Source organism: Antechinus flavipes, chromosome 3, assembly GCF_016432865.1.
Source record: "Antechinus flavipes isolate AdamAnt ecotype Samford, QLD, Australia chromosome 3, AdamAnt_v2, whole genome shotgun sequence".
Taxonomy (NCBI): domain Eukaryota; kingdom Metazoa; phylum Chordata; class Mammalia; order Dasyuromorphia; family Dasyuridae; genus Antechinus; species Antechinus flavipes.
Window position 1 is genome coordinate 605,283,170 of NC_067400.1, and position 27,919 is coordinate 605,311,088.

The 27,919-nt window shown below is 49.4% G+C and overlaps 1 protein-coding gene across 1 annotated transcript in view; it reads left to right on the forward strand.

The window, feature by feature from the left end:
• The window catches only part of MEGF6 (multiple EGF like domains 6), a 388,067-nt gene that overhangs the window by 348,889 nt on the left and 11,259 nt on the right, over window positions 1-27,919 (forward strand). Inside the window, exons 18-32 of the mRNA XM_051988745.1 lie at window positions 3,484-3,609; window positions 4,389-4,520; window positions 4,637-4,765; window positions 5,893-6,024; window positions 7,828-7,956; window positions 9,631-9,759; window positions 10,333-10,461; window positions 10,649-10,777; window positions 11,917-12,045; window positions 14,657-14,788; window positions 15,448-15,576; window positions 17,040-17,171; window positions 17,624-17,752; window positions 21,361-21,489; window positions 25,984-26,112. Of these exons, the coding sequence (XP_051844705.1) occupies window positions 3,484-3,609; window positions 4,389-4,520; window positions 4,637-4,765; window positions 5,893-6,024; window positions 7,828-7,956; window positions 9,631-9,759; window positions 10,333-10,461; window positions 10,649-10,777; window positions 11,917-12,045; window positions 14,657-14,788; window positions 15,448-15,576; window positions 17,040-17,171; window positions 17,624-17,752; window positions 21,361-21,489; window positions 25,984-26,112 (1,944 nt within the window). The remainder of the gene's footprint in view (window positions 1-3,483; window positions 3,610-4,388; window positions 4,521-4,636; window positions 4,766-5,892; window positions 6,025-7,827; window positions 7,957-9,630; window positions 9,760-10,332; window positions 10,462-10,648; window positions 10,778-11,916; window positions 12,046-14,656; window positions 14,789-15,447; window positions 15,577-17,039; window positions 17,172-17,623; window positions 17,753-21,360; window positions 21,490-25,983; window positions 26,113-27,919) is intronic.

The following is a 27,919-nucleotide window of genomic DNA, read 5'->3' on the forward strand; positions in this document are numbered from 1 at the left end:
TACAGCCTCACTCGGCCTAATAGTCAAGTAGCGTGTGTGTGTGTGTGTGTGTGTGTGTGTGTGTGTGTGTGTGTGTGTGACAGACAGAAACAGAGACAGACAGAGACAGAGAGACAGAGAGAGAGAGTGCGTGCAATGATGTCTACAAACCTTTCTGGACCTTTGGTTCAGTGAGTGCAAGGACAGAAGTCCGACTTTGGCTAAGTGAGCCCCTGCTTGTGGTGTTCCAAATTAAGAAGTGTTGGGAGTCCCATGAGTTTTTAGACCCATTTCCAAGGCAGAGCTGTTTGCATAAGCCTCAGATAAACATGCTGGGCCACATGATTTCCCAGGCCCTGCCAAACACTCTGAAGTTTGCCCTTCACTCATTATGAGTCAGTTGGACCGGCGGGATCCAGTTTCCATTCTTAGCCCCGGCTGCTTAGACTTTAAAATCAGTAGTGGTTTTGTGTTTCCCCTCAGCTGCTGGAATGCAAAGGGCCGGGAGGCTTTGCCATCTTTAGGCCTCTCTCTAGACAAACAATTCCGGAGCTGGGGAGAGCTTATCCTCGTCTCCCGGCAGATGCTCGGTCATTTTTCTTCCAGGAGGAGCCGGAGAGGACTTACTTGCCAGGGGCTGTGGGCCCATAGGAGAGGCTTGCCACTTCTCCCTTGGCCTCTGGCCCTTGAACACTATTCTGGGCTATCTAACCTTTGAAGTCCATGTAGTCCATTGGGACGAAAGAACTGAAGCCGGATTGACGCGGGCAAGGCAGGCCGGAGGCATGAGGCAATGTGTTTGGACGGCAGGGAATTTCCCTACGGATCATGAGCCGGGGGCTTTCTTTTCATTGCTTAGCTGAGGAAAGGGCTCTGTTTCCCAGGTATCTCAAAAGACTTCCAAATGATGGAAAATGAAATGAGATTCATAGTAACTCTGGGGAGCTGGTTTGTTCATCCTACAAACATTTAAGAAATATCTTTTAAAAATATCTAGACTTGTCTTAAGCTCTAGAGATACAAGATTTTCTTCTATTGGGGAAAAACCATTTCATACAGATAAGTAAATCCAATATATAGACAATATAATGGGTGAGGGGAGAGAACAATAGCAAATAGGGGTATTAGGAAAGACCCGATCTAAGAAGCAGCAAAAGAGTAATGTCTTGAAGGGATTTGGGGGTTCTAAGTGGTGGAGGTGAGAAAATAGTGCATGCTAGACATTAGAAACTACCAGCTATAGGGACATGGTAATAGGAAATGGACTGTCACGTATGAGGTTAGCTAGAGGCTAATAAATGGAATTAAGTATTGAATGATATAAATCAAGAAGGCCAGATTACAGAGGACTTCATATATCTAAGGGGAGTTTGGATTTTGTCCCAGAGGCCAGAGGCCAGTGGAGTTTCTTGAGTATGTGAGTAACGCATCCATACCTGGGTCTTAGACCTATCACTTTGGCAGGATTGAGGACACATTGGGCAGGGGAGAGACAGGGAGAGCAGTTGGAAGACTCTTGGCAATAGTCCAAATGAGAGGTGATGAATGCTTGATCTAGTGTAGTAGCTGTGGCAATGTGTGGAGAGAAAGAAATTATTTCAAGAGGAGTTTTGGAAGTAGAAACAAGACTTGGGAACTGATTGGCTGAGGGGAGCAGTGTGAAGGAGAGGAAGCTGGGTCAGTGCCTGAAAGAATGGCGATGTCTCAATCCTAGCCTTATGGTTCAGAGAGTTCCAGATGTAGCCAGTCATTATTTGCACTTGACTGCATAGATGTCAGACTCATCTCACACGTCGAGTCAACAAGGATTTCCTAGGTACTGACTTGGTTTCCGGTGCATAGTAGAAAGGACGCTGGACCATGGGTCTGGAAACTTGAGTTCCATTTCTGTTTCTGACACTAACCAGGTGAACATGAGTATGCTATTTAGTCTTCTTGAGCCTCAGTTTCCTCATCTGTAAGATGAAAGGATTGAATTAGATTACCTCAAAGGTTCTTTCCTTTGGGATCACCTGCCTACAAAAGATGCTAGTTCTTGTCTCTCTGGACATAGCTCTTATAAGTGACCGACTTCCAGACGTTATCATTGTCTGTCTCTGCTTCCATTCCTCCTACTTGGAGGACAAAGACATCCAAAGGTATCTTAAGGCCCCAGGTCTTCTACAAATAGAGTGAGAGAAAGGTAGTGTGTTTTGGAATAAGAAGCTCCCACAGAGTGATGTACAGAAGATCTGGCTAAAAGACCATATATTTGTCCACTAATGTGACTTCCTTCATGCCTCCTTCCAAAAAGAACCCTTCAAAAGTGTGGCAGAAAAGATAAACAACTCTTTGCCTTCTATGGCCATTCTACCAATTCAAAGTAAGCCCTTTGGTAGGAAGGAGGAAAATGTCTCCCCATCCATTTAGCCCCTTTGTTGATATCCTTATATTAAATTTACTAGCCATTCTCTTTGAGGATACAGAGCAGTTGAATGGAACATGTGGTCCCTAATAAATAAGGCCGTTAGAAGGTGGATTATTTAGTGATGGTTTCTTTCCCCCTTTCCTTGACTTGTTTTCCTAAGCCCCAAGATATAAGGACACTCAAATCTCACCAAAAACCTTCCTCTCATATGGAGACCAAAATCTCTCTGGGAAATGAATACCCAATACCATAGAGAACAAGTTGAGCAAATGTGGAGGAGTTCTCCTTAATAACCGGAGACCAAAAGGGTGGAGTCAACCAAGTAGATCTGGCGCTCAGCCTTAGACTTCTCCCATGCGGTTTCTTTCCTAGGGAGCTATCCAGGGTGCTGGACAGAACCTTCAATATCTGCATCTAATCAATTTTAACCTCTTAACTCTGATAACCTCTGGCTGTAGACACTTGACCTTGACCCCTGTCTGCCTATCCTTGGTGCTGTCTTATTCTGCAATCTATAAGAGGTCATACCCCAGGCCTGGTTTTTAACAGAACTTGAAGAATAGGAGGGTCTACCCTGTATTGGATCGCAGAATGGGAGAGCTGTGTAACAGTTAAAATAGAAAGACTAGTAAGTATCTTAGTCTGTCACTTTCTGTCTGTGTATCTGTACTAATCCCACTTGGTCTCTTTGGGCCTTATCTATACCTTGGGGTATTGATCCAGGCCAGGGCTTCTTAAGCTTTTTCCACTCCTTTTGCCTAAGAAATTTTTACACAATCCTGAGTATACAAATCAAACATTTACTGATAATGAATAATTCATTATTCTGTGACCCCTACATTTAACATAACATATAAATAACATAATATAATATAATCTTTCACAGATTATAATTCTGTGATCCCTGCATTTAGTTACGTGACCTCATATGGGGCAGAGTTTAAAAAGCATTTAAGTTTGTAGATCACCTCTCAGGTCACTTCTATTTCTGATTCTAGAATGCAAGCTCCTAAAATGTGTCTGGGAGGACCTGGGAGACACTTTTCAGGTCCTGAACCAAGCTGCTTAGCCCTTTGCTTTTTGTTTCCATCCCGCAGAATGTCCCCCAGGAAAATTTGGCAGTAATTGTTTTGGATCCTGTTCCTGTGGAGGGGCCCCCTGTGATCGGTTCACGGGACAATGTTTGTGTCCTGCGGGGAGGACTGGGGATGGATGCAGCAAAGGTGAGAGACTGGGCAAGAGCAACGTCACCTTTCTGTCTGCCATTCTGAGGGAATGTTCTGAGGCGGGGTGGGTGGTATATAACTATATTGATGTATCTAGCTGGAAGAATATGGGACCTGGAGTCTGATGGATTTCAGATCCCACATCTGATACTGGTTGTGTGTCTCTGGACAAGTCATTTAATTTCTGAGTGGACCAGGAAACTCCCTAAAATCATAAATTGCAGCAGCGATATGACCCGAATTAGCAAAGGAAGTTTTCTCATCCAGGAGATTTTTGCATCAATGAAATCATAGGTCTGAGCTGGTCCCTATCCTCATGATCACTGATATTATCAAAATTATGATCATTATTGTTATCTCTTTGCTATAAATCACTTTAATGAGGGATTATTATATTATTAATATATTAGCATATGTTATCATATTAACACATCAGTGAATCTGATGGTATGCCACAAATAATTATATGTCATGTTGTTCTCTTTACAGTAGACCGCCTTTCTGAGTGGTTTTCCAGTTTACTTGAGTGATATGTTGCTTATATACACATATGAACACATGCACATGTGTTCCCCTATTGCGCCCCCAGCCTCTGCCCAAACAAACCCACAGCAGATCCTGTGGTGGCCAGACCCCCTTCCCAGGTTTGGTACCAAATTAGCTGCCCCGAGAGCTAGTGTTTCCAGCCCTTCCAAAGTACCTGCTACCTGTGCGAATTTAAAAAGAAAGTCTGCATACATTCTGACTCCTCTTTGCTGGGTGGGGCCGGGGTTTAGATTGTCCCGATGGGCGCTGGGGTCCTGGCTGCCAGGAGATCTGCCCTGCCTGTGACAATAGCGTTGGCTGTGACCCAGTGACCGGAGCCTGCCTGTGCCTCCCTGGATATGTCGGCAGCCATTGCCAGGACCGTGAGTTCCCCCCCTACTCGTCCCCTTTGGGAGATTGATCAGAGATACGTGGCCCAGATACCCAGAGGGCCCGGCTCCTGGGGCAATGGCTCACCACACGCCTCTCTCCTCGACAGTGTGCCCAGCGGGCTCCTTTGGGCAGGGCTGCCAGCTCCGGTGCTCCTGTGGGAATGATGGCCACTGCCACCCTGTGACTGGGCGCTGTAGCTGTGCCCCTGGATGGACCGGCATCAACTGCAGAAGAGGTGGGTAATGCAATTGGGGCATATCAAAGCTGTGCCTTGATGAGGGGAGTCCTTCAGCTTCTTCTCAGATCCCTCCCCATCCCCTGCTGTCTGGGCTCTGCTCCTTGCTGGGGTTCAATGTTTCTATCTGGGAAATGAGACTCTGACATTCTCTGTTCTGAGCCCCTTGCAGCTCTTGTATCCTATGTTCTAGGTTCTTTCTCCATTCTAGCCCCCCTGCCCAGCACTGATAATTCTCTATTTTATGTTCTCAGATTATTTATGCCTTGAACATTTTATTATCCTGTGTATCACAGACATTCTGTGTTCTGAGGTCCCTTTCATTTTATATGAAATATAAAATTATGTTATATTATGTTGTAATATAATATATTATAAAGTCCTCCAAAAATCTAACATCATATCCTAAAATACCTTCCCACTTCACACTCTTGTGGTCTGATGTGCTTTCTAGCTCTGATATTTTGTTCTGTGGTCTCTCCCAGCTCCGACTTCTCTGTCCCTAATGTCTTTCCCAGCTCTGACATACCATGTTCTAGGTTCCTTTCTAGCTTTGACTTTTTCTGTCTCCACAGTCCAGCTCTGACATCCTGTGTTCTAGAATCCTTCCTAGCTCTCATATTCTCTGTCCCTAAGAACCCTCCCAGATTGGACACTTTCTGTCCATAAAGTCCTTACTGGTGCTTATGTTCTCTGTGAGGTCCTTCTCAGCTCTGACATCCCATGTTCTAAGTTCCTTCCCAGCTCTGACATCCCATGGTCTAGGTTCCTTCGTAGCGCTGACATTTTTTGTCTCTAAGGTCCTTTCCAACTCTGAATCTCATGTTCTAGGTTCCTTCCTCGTTCTCATATTCTCTGTCCCTAAGGACTCTCCCAGAGCTGACTTTTCTTCTGCTCTTTGGGGATGCTTAAGATTGGTTCCTTGGAGTAGAGATAAAAGGGAGGACCCCCTGCCTGCTACCATCTTAACTTGCTCTCTGGATATTTTCTCCCATTGTCCCCTCCTTGCTTCCTGTCCCCCATGGTTCAGTTCCCTTCTACCACCTAGCTAGTGTGGCCCCACTAGCCATCTCTGCTGGGGTCAGGGCCTTCCTGGAGCAGATTAATGACTCGAGGCTCACTTTCAGCTTGTGACATGGGTCGCTGGGGCCCGGACTGCAGGCACTTTTGCAACTGTAGCTACAACCACGGGAGCTGTGATCCAGTGAGTGGGCAGTGTGTCTGTGAAGCCGGCTACACTGGCCTGCGCTGTGACCAGAGTAAGTAGCATCATATTTGTGTGTGTGTGGGGGGTGCTTCTGACCTGGAAAGCAGTCTCCTATGGGGGGGGGTGTCTCATGGGTTTCGGTGACTCCCCAGGTATCTTTCTCATGGACTCCTTCCTTCTGTCCCTGTCTCCTCCGCCCCATTCCCCAGAATTTGGGCCGAATTTGCTGATTTTCAGTGGGCTGAGCGAGATCCTCGAACTCTGAGTTCCTCTAGACCAGTGTTTGGGAATGAAACGGGGAAACCTCATGGCGTCTCTGCTTCTGTTCCCATCATTAATACAGAGAACAGTTCGACAAAATATTATCTTACTAAAGAGGGAGTTTTATTTTTTATAAGATTATTTTATTAACTTTTTACAAGATTAATAGATTTAGATCTAAAAGGGGCCTCTGAAGTCATTTAATCCAAACCCTTTGTATCATCCCGGAGAAAACTGCGGTCAGAAGAGGTTAAGTGCCTTGTCCAAAGTCACACCAGTAGTAAGCAGCAGGGGCAGGTTTTGAAGCCAGATTCCCACTCTAGAGTCAGCACTCTTTCTCCTGAACCAGACTTTATTTTGTCTTCAGTCAGAAGATGCTCTGAACATGTAACAAGGGGTATATTACAGTGAAAAAGTGGCTAGTTCAAATTTCTATTTTGCTCGTTTATCAATGAGACTTTAGGCAACCCTTCATGTTCTGTTAGGTGAGGGCATTGGGCTGGCTGAGCCCTGAAGCCCTTTGAGTTGTAAATGGATGATGAGGACCCATCTGGAGCTTAGCTTAGTAACTGGAACAAGGTGACCTTGGCCAAAAGTGGGCCCAGATGGTGGAGTCTCTCCTCGCCTACTCTAACTCCTTCCCCATTGCTCATGACTGTGAACACAGGTTTTGTCCAAACCCAGCTGAGTAGGCACTTTGGGAGAGCAGTGAGTTCTCCCTTTGCCTCTGGAAAACCTTCAGCTTTAAAGAACCTTATTCTCCCACTAATGCATTGTTGGTGGAGTTGCGAAATGATCCAATCATTCTGGAGAGAAAGCTGGAATTGTGCCCAAAGGGCTATAAAATGACCCTGCAGTGCCATTGCTGGATCTGTATCCCAAAGATCACAAAGGAAGGAAAAGGACCCACATGTGCAAAAATATTTGTGGCAGCTCTTTTTGTGGTAGCAAAGAACTGGAGAATGAGAAGATGCCCATCAATTAGAGAATGGCTGAACAAGTTGTGATATATGAAGGTCATGGAATATTATTGTTCTATAAAAATGGTGAACAAGCTGATTTTAGAAAGACTTGGAAAGATTTCCATGAACTGATGCTGAGAGAAACAAGCAGAACCAGGAACACGTTGTATACAGTAATTGCAAGATGTGCGATGATGGACTGTGAAAGACTTGGTTCTTCTCCATGGTTCAGAGATCCAAAGCAATCCCAATAGACTTTGGACAGAAAACGCCATCTGAATCCAGAAAAAAAAAGAACTATTGAATGTAAATGAATGAACATGTGATATTCATTTCTTTTTTCTGTTTTTTTTTTCAATCTCTCCCATGGTTTTTCCCTTTTGCTCTGATTTTTCTTTCCCAACATGATTCATAAAGCAAAGTATATTAAAAATAAATAAATTTAGTAGGAAAAGAACCGCATTTCCCAAGCAATGGTCAGTGCCCAGCCCACCAGAAACAGGCAGATCGGTGCTGATTTTAGAGCTTGTCTCTGCATCTCCCCTCAGAGAAGGGAAGGAGGTAGACCTGGGAGATAAGGGTGGACAAAGGGAGTCCACTTTGGCCTTAACCCGGTTGTCTGCATGTGTCAGAGTGTCCTCAGGGCTGGTTTGGGCTGAGCTGCAGTCGTCGGTGCCAGTGTGACAATGGAGCGGCCTGTGACCACGTCAGTGGGGCCTGTACCTGCGGGGCCGGCTGGAGGGGAACCTTCTGCGAGCGGGGTGAGTGCAGACACCGCCCGTGCCCTGGGAACTGAGAGGTTGGGACTGAGAACAAGGGCTGAGTCCTAGCCCAGGTGTCCAGAGGGGGTCCAGCTCTGGAAACGGGAGCACTCTTGGGTGAGATCCCCTCTTCCAGGGGTAATACAAGGGGGCAACTTCTCAGCCACTTAGGACTACCTAAAAGGTAAATGACTTACCAAGGGCCACACCCCCAGGATATGGTGGAAGGGGAGGAACTCCTGGATACCAGCCTGACTCAGTCTTCATGGAGAAGTAGATGAGAGAAGCCCAGGGAGAGGAGGGGGGCAGAGATGGCTGAATGCACTCACTTCCCCAGGTTTTCTCTCCTTACAGCAGATAATAATAATAATAATAATAATAATGCATTTCTCTAGTGCTTTGGGAAGCCCTCAGAACAAAGGATCTCAGACGTTATTTCATGCAGGATGAAATAATCCCACTTCTGGCTCTCTTTACCCCACGTGGGATGGGCAGGAGGGAGGGAGGGAGAGAAGGACGGTCACAAGTGGGCCCCATGGGGCTTAAGCGGGTTAGGAATCTTGAAGAAAAAAACACCCGTGTTTTCAGTTCTCGGTTTGCCAAAAGCAATGTGTTCTTGGGCAGGAGAACATCCCAGTTCCTTTCCCGGCCTGGCCCGGGGGCAGGGGAATGGGCCCCCTGCCTCAGCCCGGAGAGAGGGAGGGGGAGCGCTGCCAGGGTGAGGAAGCCATCCAGACTGCAGTTCACAAGTTGGTGCTTTGCTCCCTTAGGGCTTTGGCTGGGGCTAACTCACCCTCCTGCCAATCCTCCTGGCATCTGTCAGATCCCTTGAGCCTCCGGAGTTTGCCATAAGTAGATACCTTGAGAGGAGCCAGGGGAAAAGAGATGGCTTTTATCCAAGAGGTCATTCCCTGGAGGAGACATCCAGGGCCTCTTCTAGGGCCACAGGATGCCCCCAGACCCCTAATCCTTCTCAACCCCAGGAGGCTTCAGCCAGGAAGGGCAGAATGTTGAGGCTCTGAGGGACTCTGAGTCTGCTTTTTTCCCCTTTTTGCTGGATCCTTTTCCTGCTGTCTCTTTCCTGTATCATTGAGACATCATTTCGGGGACTCCTGTGGGGTCTGGTTCAGAAGAGGAAATTTCCATCCCTGTCTTGTCAGGGGGATAGGAGTGGGGTCAGCAGCAGACTTTCCCCTCACACCCATGGAAACCAAGTCACTGAGAAAAAGCTTCCTGAGAAGAACCCGCTTGTGGCGTAGTGGGCGAAGGAGGAAGGCTTGGGGGCTGGCCAGGGTGCAGTCAGGAGGGAGTTTGTCTGTCTGGGGAGGCAGGGAGGAAAGGAAGAGGCCAGGGCTTGACTAATCTGTGCTGTTCCGAGCTGGTAGAAGCTAATCTAAGAGTATAAAATTAACATTTAAAGCTAAGAGACCAGTTGGTCCAGCCCTTGGATTTTATATGTGAGCAGACTGGGGACAAGAGTGCTAGGGTGCGTGCCCTAGGTTGGGAAAAACTGAGGCTCAGTAAGGAAAAGTCCCTAGCCCGAAGTCTCAGACTGGAATTGAAGCCCCCTGGGTCTAGGAGCACTCCCGCAGAGCCCTCCCTCCCAGTCGGCCTAGGGGAAAGCATGAGGGCAGGGTCTCCTTCCTCACCGATCGGTCACTGGGTCCCCCACAGAATGCCCTGCTGGCTTTTTTGGCCTGGAGTGCCGGGACACCTGCCAGTGTGCCAACGGGGCCCCCTGTGATCACGTGAGCGGCAGCTGCCTGTGCCCTGCCGGCTGGATCGGCCCCAGCTGCAACCAGAGTGAGTCGCTGCCCCTTGGGCCTATCGGGGATGGGGAGGACGGAGCAGGTCACGGCCGATGCTTTTCCTTTGGTTCCCCGAGCCCCTGTGTCCCCCACACACTGGGGGGCCTGCGGGGAGGGGAGGGAGATGGCAGGAGGAGCCGGCCCAGAGCTAACATGCTGGCTTGGTGTGCCCACCAGCTGGATGATAGACGCAGCCTCAGTTTCCCTTGTGTTGTCCTGTCTGTGGGGTACGTGGTGTGGACCTTGGTAAAATGGAGGTTCCCTGAAAAAAGAACCTGCTTCCTTTGTCTTTTTAATCCCCAGCGCCCAGCAGAGTACCTGGCACAGAGCAAGTGTTTAAGAAATGCTGGTTGAATTATCTTGAGTTGGATCTAGAAAGAAGGGAGGGTTTCAAACAGATGGAGATGCCTGATGGGGACGGCCCAAGCAAATGTGGCTTCCCGCAGCTCCCCTCCCGGGGTCCTGCTTCTCCCTCCCTCTGCCCCTTTTCCTTTCCACCCTCCCCTCCCTGGGGGCTTCTAGCGCCCAGTCTTGCCTGATTGGCGCCCGTCTGCTTCTCTCCCTGCAGCCTGCCCAGCTCACACCTATGGGGACAATTGCAGCCTGGCCTGCAGCTGCTTCCACAGGGCCTCCTGCGACCCAGTCAGCGGGCAGTGCCTGTGTGCCCCCGGCTGGATGGGGCCCACCTGCCAACAAGGTAAATCCCGGGTCCCGAGCTGTTGCTGTTCTCCAAGTCCTGGGAGGAGGGAGAGAAGGCGGCTGCCTTCCTCTACATACAGGGGAAGTTCTTCCGTTCTAATCTTCCCCTTCTGCCTCGTTTTCCCACCTGCCCTTTGGAGGGGCAGTGCCGGCCCCTCCACGAGGTTCTCTCTCTTGTCCTCCAGCTTGTCCGGCGGGTCTCTATGGAGCGAATTGCCACCAGCATTGCCTTTGTCGGAACGGCGGGACCTGTGACCCCGTCTCAGGCCATTGCTCGTGTCCAGAGGGGTGGATTGGTCTGGCCTGTGAGCAAGGTGAGCCAGAAGGAGAAGGGCCAGAGGGAGGGATGGAGGAGGGGGAGGTGGTGTGGGGGAGGGAGCCTGGAGACAGGCCTGAGCATCCTGAGGGTCAGCTGGGCCTTCCCAGAGCCTCCTGAGCAGCTTCGTGGGCATGCTGTGTGCATGCGTATGCAGGTTGCCAGCCTTGGCCCCGGAGTAATGAGAGCCCTCTGTGAAGTCCCAGCTCTCACATTTGCTAACATTTGACCATGGCCAGCCTCAGTTTCCCTCATCTGTAAAGCAGGGTTAATATTAGGACTTCCTATTCCTTGGGTTCCAACAGAGGGAGGGTATTGTACATCCCTTAAATCACTATAATGTAAGCAATTATTATTGGGTTATAGTGGAAATTAGGTTGGCCAGGGGGCTGAAGATGAAGTCCAGTTATTGCTAAGAATCAGGTTGTCCAGGGGGCCGAAGGTGACGTCCAGTCATTGGTAGGAATCAGGGTGGCCAGGGGGCTGAAGGGGATGCTCACTTATTACTGGGCATTAGGCTGACCAGAAGGCTGATGGGGATAGTCCTGAACATCAGCAGGGGCAGGTCTGGGGTCTCAGAGGCCATCCCTTCCCACCCTATCCCCCCTTCTGTAGGTAGAGAAAGTGAGTCCCAAAGAGACGGAGGCCACACAGGGAGTAATATCCATTGGGGTCCTGGCAAAATCAGGAAAGGGAAGAGGAGAGAGGAGGTGGGGGCAGAGAAGGGCTACGGCAGCGGCCCGGCCAAGGCTCCGAGCCCATCTCCGTGAGACACGTAGAATTCAGAGCTGGAGGTCTCCCCGTCCGATCTTCTCATTGGCCCTTGAGAACCCAAAATCCAGAGAGAAGGACTGTGCTTCCGGGAGCCCTGCCTCCAAAACCCCTTCTTCTCCATCTCTGCCATTAAACATTAGCTTCCCTTACCCTGAGCAGGAGTCTGCCAACCAAACCTGCCCCTCCGGGGACGCCCGGGGCCCAGAGCTTTTGCGGGGTCCTGCCGTGGTCCCCGGTGTGACCCCCCCTGCCTTTCTCTGGGTTAGTTTTCTAACAAATGGCTCCGCCGCCCTGGCCGGAAGCGTGAGCAGCCCCCAGGAGCTCCCTCCCCAGAAATTCTCTTACGGTTCTTGGCTTCCCCAGAATGCCTCCCGGGGAAGTTCGGAGCTGACTGCCGGCAGAGCTGCGACTGCCTGAATGGGGGCCATTGCGACCGGCGCACGGGGGAGTGCGTCTGCTGGGCTGGTTGGACTGGAGACAGATGTCAGGACCGTAAGTGACCGTCACCCGGACACGGGCCGGGGCCAGACACGCCATTCCCAGAAAAGCGCACACACAAACACAAATGGGTGCACACATAACATACAAGTGAACATAGACACACGGATGAATTTTCAGTTCAGTTCAGTAAACATTAGGCGACTACTGTGTGCCGAGTATCGGGGATACCAAAGAAGGCAAAAGCTATCCCTGTCCTCAAGGAGCTTACAGTCTAACAGACGCACATGTACACGGGTGGGCAACAAGCAATTATTTAGCACCTACTGTGTACCAAGCATTGTGCTAAGTTTGAGGGATGGAAATACAATTATTGAAACAGCCCCCGCCCAAAGGAGCTTACATTCTAATTGGGGAAGGGCAATTTCATAAGACATTTATACAGAATGCATAAAAGAGATTATAAATACCAGGTAGTTAGAGAGGGAGGGCACTGGCACTCAAGGGAATAAAGAAAAGCTTCGTGTCCAAGTGGGCTTGAGCCGGGCACGCAGACGGCACAGGGGGCTTGACTCTTAAAGGATGAGAAGGATTCTATGAAGCCGGAGAAAGGAAGAAACGTGTTCCAGGTACGGGAAATGGTTAGTGCAAAGGTGTGGAGATGGGAAATGAAGGGCTGTGCGTGAAGAACAGAGAGAACACCAGGTTAACCAAAGCAGAGAGGGCTTGAGGGGGAGGCGTGTGCAGTGAGCCTGCGGGGAGCCAGACCTCGAAAACTGAACAGGGGAGTTATTACTAGTTATTTCACTACTGATTTATGTTTATAAGAATTTAATCATTTGAATTCAGATGCATCAAAAGCCATGAATATCAAGTTAGAGGAATGCTGGGCAGATTACAGAGAAACTGAGGCTAAGGAGGTGACTGACTCTGCTCGGGTAGCAAGCAACATCAGAGAGGGATTGTCAACTTGCTCTTTCCCCTTTGCCACACTGCATACATACATAGATGCAAATATACATACAGTCACATAAGTTAGGAAGGAAGGAAGAAAACAAAGGAAGGGAGAGATGGAAGGGAAGGAGAGAGGAAGGAGGAAGAGAAGGAAGGAGGGAAGGAAGGATGAAAATGAGGGAAGGGGAGAGGGAAGGAAAGAAGGAAGGATGGAGGAAGGAAAAGAGAGAAAGGAAAGAAGGAAAGAAGGGAAGGAAGGAAGGAAGGAAAGAAGGAAGAAGGGAAGGAAGGAAAAGAGAGAAAGGAAAGAAGGAAGAAGGAAGAGATGAAAGAAAGGAGAGGAAGGAAGGAAGGAAGGAAGAGAGAGGAAGAAAAAAAGAAATATGAAAAGGAGGGAGAGGGAATGAAGGAAAGAAAGGAAAAGAAGAGGTAAAGAAGGAAGCGAATAGAAGAAGGAAAAGGGAGGGAGGGAAAGAAGAAGGGAGAGAGAAGGAAGGAAAGAAGGAAGAAGGGAAGGAAGGAAGGAAAAGAGGAGAGAGAGACAAAGAAGTATTAAGTGCTCCCTACATGCTGTGCACTGTGCTAAGTGCTTTACAATCATTCCAGCAGCCCTGGGAGGGAGGTGCTAGTAGTTTTACAGAATAGGAAACTCTGGCAAACATGTCAAGTGACTTCCTTAGGCTCATCCAGCCAAGGTGTGCCTGAGGCTGAATTTGAACTCGGGTTTTCCTGACCAGCCCCTGCAGATACAAGGCGGGCACCAGGCGGCCCCGGGCACTGTCCCTGAGCACCCCACAGAGGCACAGGCCGTGCTCCCACCTCAGAGCTTCTACCTGAGCCACAGGAGGCGCAGGTGGCATGCGCTGGCAGGGACGGGCAGACCTCCCCCTCCTCCGCCGCCCCCCCCCCCGGGGGGCACCTGTCTCCTGCAGCTGCTGCCGCCCCACCCTGGCGTTTTTGCTGTGGATGCAGGGGTCCGTGCCTAGGCCAGGGCTTCCTCCCGCACCTCCCTCCCCTCTCCCAGCTCAGAGGAGGCCTCCCCTCCAGCCCCGGCCTGTCCCTCCTCCTGCCCTCATTGCCCCGCTTGCTGGTGGCTTGGTCCCTGCCGGGCCAGCTTCCTGCAGGGCCTTGGCTGGAGGCCTCTTGGCCTGGCCCGGGGGCACAGGTACGGGGAACCAGTGTGAGCACTTCCTCTGGGCCAGCGGGAGGGTGAGGAGGAGGGCGCCCAGCCGGGCAGCCCACAGCGGGGGAGTGGGGGCCCCCCTTCTGCCACCTCCCCTGCCCCGGGGCTCCTCCTGAGGGTGGTCGGGCCCAGCCTACCCGGGAAGGCCCGGCCTCAGCGTGAGGAGGCCGGCTGCTGGGCCTGTTTGGGCTGTTCGAGGCTTGGGAAAAGTCAGAAGCCAAAGATGGCACTTCAGCCTCCAATCGCCTGAGCCCCCTGGTGGGGAGGCAGGTGAGGGCCATTGGAGATCTGGCCGGCCCCCGCCCTGACTTCAGCCTGGGCTCCCCAAGCCTGCCCTGCTGGCTCTGGCTCAGTGACCGGGCCCTAGACAGAACCCTGACCCACTGCCCAGAAAGCCTAGAGCTTGTGCCTTCCACCAGAGAGAGGTCTGGGCTGGCCCAGGAGACCCTGGGAGCAGGCAGAGGTCCCGCCATCCCCCCTTCTCCCCTTGCCTCCCCCCACACCCCTTGTCCATCTGCTTTGCTCCAGCCTGTCCGGAGGGCACGTTCGGCCTGCACTGTGCCCAGCAGTGTGACTGTCGGCCTGGGGTGCCCGCCTGCCATGCTGTCACGGGCACCTGCCTCTGCCCCCCGGGCTGGCGGGGCCAGCGCTGTGAGAAAGGTGAGAGGCCGGGGATCAAGTGGGGTGCCTGCCCCCCTCCTCCTTCATTTCCTCTCTCCTCTTGGTCCTCCCCCTTTCCTCCCATCCCTTCCTTCCTCTGTGCAGCCTCTGCTTCCCTCCCTCCCCTCCCCTCCTCTCCCTCCGCTTTCCTTCTCCTCTCCCTCCGCTTTCCTCCTCTTCTCCCTCCCCTTTCCTCCTCCTCTCCCTCCGCTTTCCTCCTCCTCTCCCTCTGCTTCCCTCCTCCTCTCCTTCCAGATCATGAGCCCTGGAGTTGCAGAACCCCCAGTCTGGGTCCCCAGCACCTTCACTGACTGTGCCTCAGTACTCTTGGGCCTTAGTTTCCTTATCTGTAGAAAACTTACAAGGAGGATCATTTCTCCCTTCTCGTTCCCTCAGTTCCTCCCCCCTCTCCCCAATTTCATCCTCCTCTTTATCTTTCATTCTCCCCCAAACTTTAGACCTACATGGAAGGGAAAAGCGGGGGGCCTTTGGGCTAGAAATCCCACTGTCCGCACCCCCAGGTGCCCAGGGGGAGGAGGCAGGGGGGAGGGGGGTCCTCGGTCTGTCAGCTCTGTCCCGCCCCTCCTTGTCCCTCCCCCAACCCTGCGCGGCTCCCCCCACCCCCGAGGGTCTCTCAGTCCCTGCCCTGGTCTCTGCAGCCTGCCTGCCAGGCTGGTTTGGAGAGGCCTGTGCCCAGCGCTGCACCTGCGCCCCCGGCATCGCCTGTAACCACATCACCGGCGAGTGCGGCTGTCCCCTCGGATTCACCGGCCTGGGCTGTGAGCAAGGTGAGCCCCGGGGGGCAAGGGGGACTTCCGGGCCCATCCCTTCCCCTTACAAAGGAGGCAAATCCGGCCACTTGTCCCAAGTCCCCCAGCAGCGAGTGGCTCAGCATCCCCCCAGCCGGCGCCGCCTCTGCTGCATCCCGCGAGGTTCTCCACGGACACGCGCCTTTCTATGTGAAAGTTTTTGTTCTTAGTTCTAAGGGAACACAAATGGCCTCCCTGCTTTCCGGAGTGAAATCCCTTTTCGTTCCCATATTTTGTCTCACTTATTGTTGCATCGATCCTTGGCTTAGTCACCTTTGCCTTTTTGTGCCCCGTGGACCCCGGTGCTCCCCCCTCTCTCCCTGTCCGTACCAGCGCACGCTCGCTGCTTTCAGACGCCCTTGGTCCGTCTCATCCCTGGCCTTTCTCCTCTCCTTTCCCTGCATCAGTCTCAGTCAGACTATTGGGACAGCCGCCATCTTGTCCCTCTGTCTTTGGTTGTGGCCAGTCCCTCCCCCACAAAGTTTTCTCCTCTGCTGAACAACATTTTGTTATGTTCCTTTTCGGTCCAACGCCCACATATTCAATAGGGGCAGGAAATGGACCTATAATCCAATGATAGGGGGGATCCCAGAAGAGGAAACTCCAACTCTCGACGCAGACGTGAGCTCTCTCTGGCCTTGGGGCCTTCGGGAGGTTACGTGATGGGTCTGCACAAAGGCCGGCAGGCTCTGAGCCCCTCCCTCGTGCAGCCCCTCCTCTGCCGCACCACGACCGCCTCCCCTTTCAGTATTCCAGGCAAACTAAAGTCTGCCCCCATTCTCATAGACCCTCTTCCCTCTGTGTCTCTGTCCACATTATCCCCCATATCTAAAAACAATAAGAACAGCGATATGTTGTTGTCATGATACCTCGTATTTCTGTAGCACCTACTGTGTGCCACGTCCTGAGTTTACAGATATTCATCCTCACCAAACCTTGGGAGTGGGCGCTGTCATTATCCCAGTTTTACATAAACAAATAGAGATTAAGCGATTTACCCAGAATTACTCCGCTAGTAAATGTCTGGACCTGGATGGACTCCTTGAGGTCCCTTCCCTCCCTTCAAGGACGGACTGGGAAGCTCCCTCCCCACGAGCCCTTCTCCTCCCTCCCGGCTGACACTGACCACACGTTTCCCGAGGACTTTCCTTGGCTCTCTCCTTCTCTCCAGACGCCCTGCGCTGTCTCCTGCTTGTTTGCAGACTTGCCTCCTCCGCTCCCCGAGCCAGGAGCCTGGAAGCTCCCTGAGGGCAGGATTGAGTCATTTTCTATCCCAGGGGCTTCTTCCAGAGTTTCATACCCAGCAAGGACAGAGCTCTGTTGCCCCGAAGTAAATGAATGAAAAATCACTTACTGAGGGCTTCTTATCTGCCGGACAGTTGTTACATTTCTGGGGAGGGTCGGGGAGGCCGGAGGCGGCTCACGGTGTTCCTTCTCACCAGCCTGTCGGCCGGGGACCTTCGGACCGAACTGTGCCCAGGTGTGCAAGTGCTCCGGCGAAAACCAGGACTGCCACCCGGTGACGGGCGAGTGTGTGTGCGCTGCCGGCTTCCATGGTGGTGGCTGCCGGCTCCGTGAGTATCGCCCTCCGGCCCGGGCACCCTTTGGCAGGAGCATCTCCGAGCTCCCCTCTGCTGGCTCCTCCCTGAGCCGGCTTCTGCCCCCTCTGCTCCCCGCAGCCTCTCTGCAAAGCTCAAGGGCTGGCGAGGGCCGGGCACCCCTCGGCAGGAGCATCTCCGTGCTCCCCTTGGCTGATTCCTCCCTGAGCCGGCTTCTGCCCCTTCCGCTCCTTCCCCCCCCCTTCCCCCCCTCCCCCAGCCTCCCTGCAAAGCTCGAGGGCTGGCGAGGGCCGGGCACCCCTCGACAGGAGCATCTCCATGCTCCCCTCGGGTAGTTCCTTCCTGAGCCAGCTTCTGCCCCCTCCGCTCCTTCCCCCCAGCCTCCCTGCAAAGCTCGAGGGCCGGCTAGGACTGGGTCCGGGCGGTGGGTTGGCCCCTGACTTGCCCCCCCTCTCTCTTCTGCACAGGGTGCCCCCCCGGGCGCTACGGCCCCAGCTGTGAGCGCCCTTGCGCGTGCCAGAACGGGGGCTCCTGTGATGGGGGCACAGGCACCTGCCGCTGCCCTCCCGGCTACGTTGGCGCTGACTGCGGCCTGGGTGAGTGGAGGGCCGGCCTGGCGCTGGGGCTGTGGATGCACAGAGACCCGCCTTCTCTGGGCTGGGGGGGGGGAGGGGAGCGGAGAGTGGGTCAAGGGAAGGACAGACAGAGGCAGATTTTGTGAGATCCTGTGACCGAGAGCCCAAGGAGGCCGCAGATTGGAACGAGAAGCAAGAGGCTTGTAGAGGGACCTCCAGGGTCATTCTGCAGGCAAGGAAGCAGAGTCCTAGGAGAGTAAACGTGGCCATCAGGCGGCACTATGGTGCCGTCAGGCGCTGGGCTTGGGCTGGGAGACCTGAGTTCCAGTGAGTGCACCCTCAGAAACTTGCTAGTTTGTGACCCTGGAGAATCCTTTAACCTTGACCTTTCTTGATGTTTTCATCTGTAAAATGGGGATAATAATAGCATCTACACCCCAGGTTTGTTGTAAGGATCAAATGAAGTAATACTTGTAAGGTGCTGCATACAATGCCTGGCACATAGTAGGTATCTTTCCTTCCTTCCTCCCTCCTCCCTCCCTCCCTCCCTTCCTTCCTTCCTTCCTTCTTTCCTTCCTCCCTCCATCCCTCTCTCCCTCCCTCCCCACCTCCCTCTATCTTACCCTTCTTCCTTCCCTCCCTCTCTCCCTCCCTCCTTCCCTCTCTTTCTCCCTTCTTTCTTGGAATCACACGGATTATAAGGGTCTCAATGAACATCCTGTGCTACTATACTTCCTCCTTTCATTTTAAAGATGAAGAAACTGAAACACAGAGACAGCCACCAAATCGCATTAAAGAATTAAGATAAACTGAGATTGGCACCTTGGTCTGGTGACTCTCAATCCAGTCCTCCCTTCACCCTCCTCCTCTGCCCCAGACGTTGGAAGGGATCTCAGTGATTCCCTAGTCTAATCCATCCCATGAAGCAAGTAAGAATAGCTAAAATTGAGAAAACCGAGGCAGATAGAGGTAGAGTGACTTGCTCAGGATCACAACCCTGGGAAGTAGCTTCTGATAGTATCTCCAACTTACAAATCCTAACTCTGGGAAACTGAGGCAGAAATGCAACAATTTGCTGAGGCTTACATGACTAGGAATTATGTAAGGCTGGATTTGAACTCAGGTCTTTACCTTCAGGGACCACAGTGGATTCCAATGTTGCCCAGTGGGGTAGAATCCCAATCCTGGAGTCAGAGGGGTGAACCCCATCTCTCCCTCTGTGACCTCTTTCCCTGGAAAACCGTAGCTTCAGACTGCACGACTTCCATGCTCCAAACCTCTGCTGCCGTGACCTAATTAACAAAGCAGCCAAGATTTTCCAGAAAAAACAAAATAATTGACAGTGTCAAAAATACCAGTGCTTCAGGCGCCGTTCAGAGGCCAGAAAACACAAGGCAGGAGATGAACTCCTATTTCTAATTGTTTTCTTGACTTTTAAGAGAGAAAAAGAAATCTTTATTTCCAGTGGTTAGCTATTAAGAGAGAAAGCAAGAGAGATGGCTACGGTTTCAGCCCCAAAATGAACCAAAAGGGACACATTTCTATCACCCGGGCTCACGGACTCGGAACGGGAAGGGGCGGGCCTCCCGGGCCATCCAGTCCCACATTCTCATTTTCCAAGGAGTGGAGAAGGGGATCGGGACTCGGAGCCCCCTCCCAGCCCTGCTTGTTAATAAGAAGGCCACTTAAAATCACAGAAGTTGGACATGGACCTTCGAGATCAACCCCCTTATCTTACGGATGAAGAAACAGAGCCAGTGGTTTAAATGCCTCTCGGAAGGTCACAGAGCTAACAAGTCTCCACAGGGAGGATTGGAACCCAGGGCTGGTTTCTTTCCAACCCCCCACACTGTCTCCCACTTTTATACTAGTCAGGGAGCCTTCCCTTTGGGGGCGGACAGAGTTTGAAGCGGGGCTGCTGGATTCGGAGTCCTCGGGGAGGGCAATGGCAGATGTAGCTGACTCTACATCATTTCTGATCTTTCCGCACTTGGTTGGAAATGCTTTGAAGCTGCCTCCAACCCCAGGATGAGGGGTGAAAGGTTGGGAATGGGAGGTTGAAGGGCAGAAAGGCTTTGGAGCACTCGGGAGTTGATGGAGCATCGTGCCCTAGGAATGTTTCCAGGTGCCTGATGAGTCACCAAGTATAAATGCAGGCCCTACTGTGTGCCAGACATTCTGTTACATTCTGGAGAAAGCTTTGCTCTCGAGAGAATTTTCAGCTTTTAGGGGGAATAATATGACGGGTGAACTAGAGCCCCTCCCCTTCGGGGGAGCTGAAGCAGAAGCCGGATGGTCCCTAGTCAGATGTGTTCATGGGTGTTCCTTTTGAGCTGGATCAGATGGTCTCCGAGTTTCTTTCCTATCTGAAAGCGATTCTGGGAGCCTAATGGAAACTATGTGCAAAGGCCTCTGGGAGAAGGGATTACTGTGGCTAGGAGGAAGGAGGAAAGACCTTTTCTGGGAGAGTTAGGGCTGGAGAGGGCTTCCCGGAGGGGGTGATACTCAGGCAGAGATGAGAGATGGTCTGAAACAGGCTGGAGGTCCTGTTTGTCTAGAATGCAGGGAGAGAGTGCATGGAGGGGACACGCTCCCCTGGATGTCCCGCTCCTTGAGGGGAAAGACACCTGGGTCGTTAAGGGAGCCCGGCCAGGCTGGCTCAGGGCCTCCGTGCAGCCCCCTTCCCTGGAGCTCAGACCTGGAAGGAGCAGGGAACATTCCGGCCCGGCAGCCCAGGACCCTTCCTAACCCCGCAGGGAACGGGAGCTTTTGAAGGGTCCAACCAGGAGGCCCTTGGCTGCCCCCGGCAGAATGTTTTCTGTCCAAGTGCAGGAGAAGAAGGAGGTGGTGGTGAGGGTGGGGATGGGGGTGGGGACGGAGCGGGTCACCCCAGCCAAAAATGTGTCTGTGGAAGGGGTTTTTCATCTGAGTCATTGCGGACTATTCCCCGCTCGGTAGTGAGCAAGGCTCCCTGCGCTGAGCAGGCAAGAGGAGTCTGAATCACTTTGCAAAGGAGACCGAGGCTGGGGGGAGCCAAGCTGGGGGAGGCCTGGGTGGGGGCGCAGCTGCTGCCCCTGGGATGGGGGTTGGGAGGCAGAGCGGCTTTCCCCCAGAACCTTCACTCTGCTCCGTTTTCCTATGGACATTATTTCCTGATTACTCAGCGATCTGGCCTGAAGTTTAGGACACAGATCTCATGTTGGGAAGGACCTTGGGGGCTGCTGGGGCCAACTGGGGAGGAGATGGGCGGCCCATGGTCATGGGATTGGAACTTAGGACTCTGAACGGCCTTGGGGACCGTCTGCGCGCCATATTACAGATAAGGAAGGCTCAGGTTCACCTCAGCATCACAGAGCGTAGACGGACCCACTGGAGCGTTCTAAAGGTGTGATTGGCTCTCCCAGACCCAGACCCCTGTGGGGAGGGCCTGGGCGACGAAGCCGTCCTCTGCCCAACCCCGGTAACCTCTCCTCGCTTTGATTTGGAGAATGTAAGACGCCCTAGGGATGAATGCCCAGGACAAGCAGGGGACTGGCTTAGTGACCACCAAGGAGTTATTCTTGGTGGTTTGGGGCATGGGGTGGCAGGAGCGGTCTGTAACTTTCTTCCTTAACTTGATTGTTCTGCAGTCTGTCCTGATGGGAGATATGGCACAGACTGTGCCCAGGTGTGTTCCTGCGGGGAGGGGGCCACCTGCCACCCTGTGCGAGGCACCTGTATTTGCCCAGCCGGGAGAACTGGCCCCCACTGCGAGCAAGGTATGTATGTAGTTGCCACAAGAGAGATTTGCCCTTTGACATCTAGCCTCATTATCATGGCTTTTGGCGGGACGACAGCTTTCGACACAGAAAATCACATAGTCTGCAAATTCCCCTTACCTTATCGTTAAAGAACATAATCTATATAGAACATGGTTCTATCCTCAAGAACACATAGTTTGCAAATTCCTCTTAACTTTTTATTTAAGAATATAATATGTAGAACATGGCGCCATGCTCAAGATCATTTCTTATCTCTTATCATTTAAGAATATAATACGGGGTCCTCAAACTACGGCCGCGGGCTAGATGCGGCAGCTGAGGACGATTATCCCCCTCACCCAGGGCTAGGAAGTTTCTTTATTTGAAGGCCCACAAAACAAAGTTTTTGTTTTTACTATAGTCTGACCCTCCAACAGTCTGAGGGACAGTGACCTGGCCCCTATTTAAAAAGTTTGAGGACCCCTGAAATGTATGACTTTCCTCATACATGGTCTCAAACAGAAAGATAACCTAAGATGGTTATCTTAGGCAGAGGATCCTCCCCATCCAAGCCGTTGCTTGTGAGCCTCCACTGATGTTTCCCTTTATTTGGACAATCAGAAAGACCCACGTTGGCGCAATTCAAATCAGCAGGCATTTAGTAAGCACCTATTGGATGCTAGCTTACCGTTCTTGACTCTGGTGATATAAAGATCTCAGCCTTTGGGGAGATTACCTATAGAAAACGTCCCCTTCACAGCCATGAGGCATTCAGTGGGAGGTTACCACAGCACTGGGTGATTATGTGCAGGAATGGGGGACGGTGGGAGGGGGAGGTGTGGTCCATACTCAGAAAATCAATCACTTAGCAAGTATTTAAATACCTACCGGGTGCCAGGAACACATCATCTGGGAACACCCAAGAATAAGTACACATGTAGCCGGCACATGTGGCTGCCACATCTCACAGCCCTGATGCTCTAGAACCGCTGACGTCCTTTGAGGATGTCGTCGTCGTCCTGCTCTCTGCTGGTGCTTCCTTTCTGCTCGGTATTATATCATCCCTGCTGAGCTCTTCTGCTCTCCAGCTGCCTGTTGTGGGCACCCTGCCAGGGATCTCCAATGAAGGTATTTCCTGAGTTTCTAGATAGTGAACAGTCCAATCAAAACTCATATTAGGATAGGGTCTGTACTTTTGACTGCTTGTCTACTATTCTCGATAAATATCCTTGGTTCTGGCCAACTGTCTGACTTAGAGTTAGATAGTTCCATTGCCTTTTTTTTTTTTAAACTCCTGTCAAATCTCTGCCTCCTTTTGTCCCTTCAAAGCCTTTTGGGAATTCTGTCATGCAAAACCACAAAGGAGTTGCATGAGGAACTTGAGCTGGAAGCTTCCCCTGAGCCATTTTTATCTCCAAATCTGTCCTTTTATACTTTTATAATAAAGAGTGAAAAAGAAAACTTTAAAAAGTTTATTAAAATTAAACTCTTCAACTCAGTCCGATCATAAAGGCAGTTTCTGCACCCATGAGCCCTCCACTTCTCACTAAAAGCAAGGTAATCCATTTGTTCGTCTCTTTTTTCCTGTTCAAACTTAGTCATTATATAATTTACATAGAATTCAGTATTCTTTTTGGATTGTTTCTTCCCTTTACTTTGTAGTCAACTTGTATATTGTTTCCTTAGTTCTTCTATTTTGCATCAATTCAATAGTCTTGTGCTTTTCTGAATTTTTAAATTTTCTGAATTTTTTTAAAAACTAAAATTAAATTAATTTTAATTTTTAAAAAAATTAAAATTCATTTTTAAACAATGCAATCATATTTCATTATGTTCATGTTGTTGTTGCTCAGTAGTTCCCTCTGTGATACCATGGACATCAATGTTGTCCATAAGATTTTCTTGGCAAAGATACTAGAGCAAAGATGCTATTTCCTTCTCCTTTGGATTAAGGAAATCAGACAGGATCAAGTGACTTGCCCAGAGTCTCACAGCTAAATATCTGAAGCCAGATTTGAATTCAATTTGAATTCAGGTCTTCCTGACTCCATACCCAGAGCCACCCAGCTGCCTCTGGTCCTTAGCAATCCTTTAATCAACAGGAATCTATTTTGTTTCTAATTTTTTCTACTGGAAGACATGTTACTATGAATATATATAAAAATATATATGAATATTTTCTATATTTTCTCTCTTTGGGGTATATGCTTAGCAGCTGAGTCTCTGGGCCAAGGGCATGGAAATTTTAGTCATTTTCTTTGCACCATTTCCAATCTGTTTTCCAGAATATTTGGATCAATTGATACTTCTCCCAATAGTGTATTTGAGTTACTTCCATCCCACGGTCCATCCACCATTGATGATTTCCATCTTTTGTCATCTTGGCCAGTTTTCTGGGTTAGGGTTAGGATTTGTATTTCTTTTATTATTAGTGTGTTATATATTAGCATATTTCTTGTATTATTATTATTTTGTTATTAGTGATTTGGAAAAATCTTCCTAACATTCTTAATAGTTTGTAATTAATTTGCTTTCTTAGATTCAATATGACAATTTTATTTTCATACTCACTTCTAGAATAAAAGATGGAAAAACCCTCTTTCAAAAAGTGACCCCAATCCTAGATATTCTCCCCATTTTATAGATGAGGAAAATGAGTCCCATATTGATGGCTTGACCAAGGTCAAACAGTGGCAGATCTGGACTGGGTCTTCTCTCCACATGTTCCCCATGATAATGAGGCTCTTGTTGCTTCAATCTGATTTTCTAATTTAATTCTTCTTGGGATGCTGGGCTGCTAATAAACACATGTGGACAGTTAGTATACTATCATGCAACTGGCATTCCCCTCTCTTTAACACTCCCGTGCCTCAAATAGACTTCCAAATCCTTCGCCAACAGCTTCGGCGCACACCCACTTTATGTGAAATGGTGATGATAGGCGTCCTTCACATGTGCGTTCCATGCTAGAGGCCCCACGTGCTTTTCCACCCATTACTCATTCGATCCTCCCATTGTGCAGGATTTACCAGCCCCAGACATCGATGCCCCCGACCAGCCTTGTCCCAGCTGAGATCTAGCTTTTGCTAAAACAGAAAGAAGCCCCGACGGCTTTCTGAATTTTGGCAGAACATGAAGGAACAGGGTCATACCCAGCTGTGGAGATGGATGTGCTGGGATAGAGGTGACTGAAGTCACTCAAGCTTTCAGCCTCAATTTCCTTTTCTGTAAAAAAAAATCCTATCTTTTAAGGATCATATGGAAATAAAGGGTGAAAATGTCTTTGTAAGCCATAAAGTATAATAAAAATTATAATTTTGTCAAAAGCCCTTTGATTTTCTTGGCAGGAGAAACTCCCACCAATTTGGTAGATGAATTTTAGGGAGTTGCCTGAAGCTCACAGAACTTCTTGCCCTTTCCTCTAGAATATATCTGAGGCAGGATTATGTAGCACTTTTTGACCTGACTTCACCCCACCATATTGCCTTACTCCCAACACTTAGAACCTGAACAAGACTTCTTGGGGCCCTTTTTAGGAAGGCGGGAGAACAGGTTTGTGTCTGTAATTTTAGGGATATATTGAATTTCCAGTGTGGGAATTCCACCAAATTAGCAACTCATATGTAAATTAAGATTAGAGATCCTCATAAATTAGATCTCTTAGGAATTCTAATCCATCCCCCTCTTTTTATAAAAGGGGAAACTGAGGACCAATAAAGCTAAGTGACTTGGTTTTTAATATCACACAGGTAGAAAAAATCAGAAGTTTTCCCAATCCCTTAATTCTAGTGCCTTCTCTCTATCAGTTATTTCCTATTTTTCCTCTTTATACTTGTTTACATGTTGTCTCCCCCATTAGATAGTAAGCTCCTTAAAGACAGGGACTATCAATTATTTGTACACCGTAGGTGCTTAATAAATGTTGACTGAATTGAATCTGAACCCAGATCATCTAAATCCAGAGTCAGTGCCTTTTCTATTTCTAATTTAGAGATTTGTCTGGGACCATATACCTATGTGGAAGTATGTATCAGTGTATCTGTATGCATGCCTAATATATCAGAGGCAGGCTCCGAAGACACATCCCCCGGGCTGTGCCCACTGCCACCACCACCTTATCACAGCACTGAAGACCACACAACGGCATCTCTGCGGGAACTCTCTCCTTCAGTGTCAGTGTAGCCCTTCCTTCCCTAGTTTCTTGAGTTCTGCGGGTCAGCTTGCTAGGAGTGAGTCTCCCCATTTGTCCTTGTTTGAGAGCCGCCTAGTCCGTCACCAAGCCCTTGAGCTTGCCAGCAGCGCCAGCCGTCAAAGCCAACAAGTTGTGATGAGGAAGGACCCTCTTCCCTCTTTCCGTTCCTCATTCACCGTGGCATCGACAGCAGACACACAGTGTATCCTTCTGCCCGGCTCGGCAAACCCATTTCCACGCACTGACTGCCCCTTATAAAGACTTGGGATTTCATCCTTTCTTGCTCGGCTCATCACTGATGGACTTGGGGTCCCCCTTAGGCTGCCCCAGGGATCGGTTCGGCTTGGGCTGTGAGCTGGCGTGTCCCTGTAAGAACGGAGGCTTCTGTCATCCCGCCAACGGCTCCTGCTCCTGCGGCCTGGGGTGGATGGGAAAGCACTGTGAGCTAGGTGAGTGCCCTTCCTTCCCTCCGGTAGTCCCCCCCAGCCTGCGCTTTCCGCTTTGTAAAGTGGGCTGACAATGACTCTTCGTTCACAAGATTGTTGCCAAGATTTATGTGTGTGTATATGTGTACTGTACATAGGTGTGTGTGTATATATAAACATACATTATGTATAGAAATATACATACACACTTGTGTGTACATGTCTTCATAATGTGCATACATAGGTGTATATATATATATATATATATGTGTGTACATATACACTAAGCATAAATATGAACACACACTTGTATATACACGTGTATATTATGTGTGCATATATGTATGTATACATAGGTGTGTATACACATACATTATGTATATAAATATCCATACACATTTGTGTTTACCTAATATGTTTATGTGTACATAGGTGTGTATATATATAAAATGTGTGTATATGTATACATTATGTAGATAAATATGCATACACACGTGTGTATATGTACACATAATATGTGTATATATACATATGCACTGAGTGTGTAAATATGCACACATACTTGTGTATACATGTGTATGTATATTATGTGTGCACACATGTATGTGCATAGGTGTGTACATATACACATACAGTATTATATAAATATGTATACACATTTGTGTATACATAATATGTATACATATTATGTTTATATGTACATAGGTGTGTGTGTGTATATATATATATATAGTGTATGTGTATACATTATGTAGATAAATATACATACACACTTGTGTGTACATATATGCATAATGTGTGTACATATGTATTGCACATAGGTGTGTATATGTATATATAATGTGTGTACATATGTATTGCACATAAGTGTGTATATATTTCTGTGTACATATATACACACATACACACTTAGTATATAAATATGCATACACATTTGCATATACATGTGTATATAATGTGTATACATATTATGTGTACATAGACATGTGCATATATGTATATATTGTATAGATAATCATGCATACACACGTGTGTATACATGTGTGCATGGTATGTTTGTATATGTGTGTGGACACCGGTGTGCATGCATACACGTATACATTATGCACATAAATAAGCTTACATATCTGTGCATGTCTATACATGTGTTCATGCATGCTTTATGTGCACACGCATCATGCATGTGGATATTGTGTGCTCATACACATATGCATGCCTATTAAGTCCATTGCAAACATTGCGTCATGTAAATACGGTGATTGTTGTTGTTATTAGAGCGCCAGCCTCACAACCAGTAAAAGCTGTATTCAGGTTTTGCCTTTGACCCCCACTGCGCCTGTGACCCTGGGCACACATTCTCAGTTGGTCCAGGCAGTTCTCAAAGCGTGGTCACAGCTCCCGTGGGGGTTCCAGCCAGCTTTGTGGGGGGTGGGGTGTCAACACCAAGATTATATTCGCCTCTTAAGGTGCTCGTGCTTTTTCCAACTCTATACCTGTGTGAGGCCAGATTTTCATCCTATATTTTGACCCAAACAGCAGCTCAGAACAGATTGGATGCAGAAGCAGAGAGAAACTCCATCTGTTCTCTATTAAGCTAGATATTAAAGAGATTTGAAAAAAAAGAAACACTCGGTAATTTTTTTGTTTTGGAAAATGGAATTATTTTTCATAAAAACTATTGCTTATTTCAACATGTAATAGGTTTTTCATTATTTTTAAATGTATTAATGAATTGTTTAGAAATCTAGCAGTTTTCATTTCTAATATAATAAATTTCAATAGATATAATCCACAAATATTTTTAAGAGGGTAAAATGATTATTTAATAACA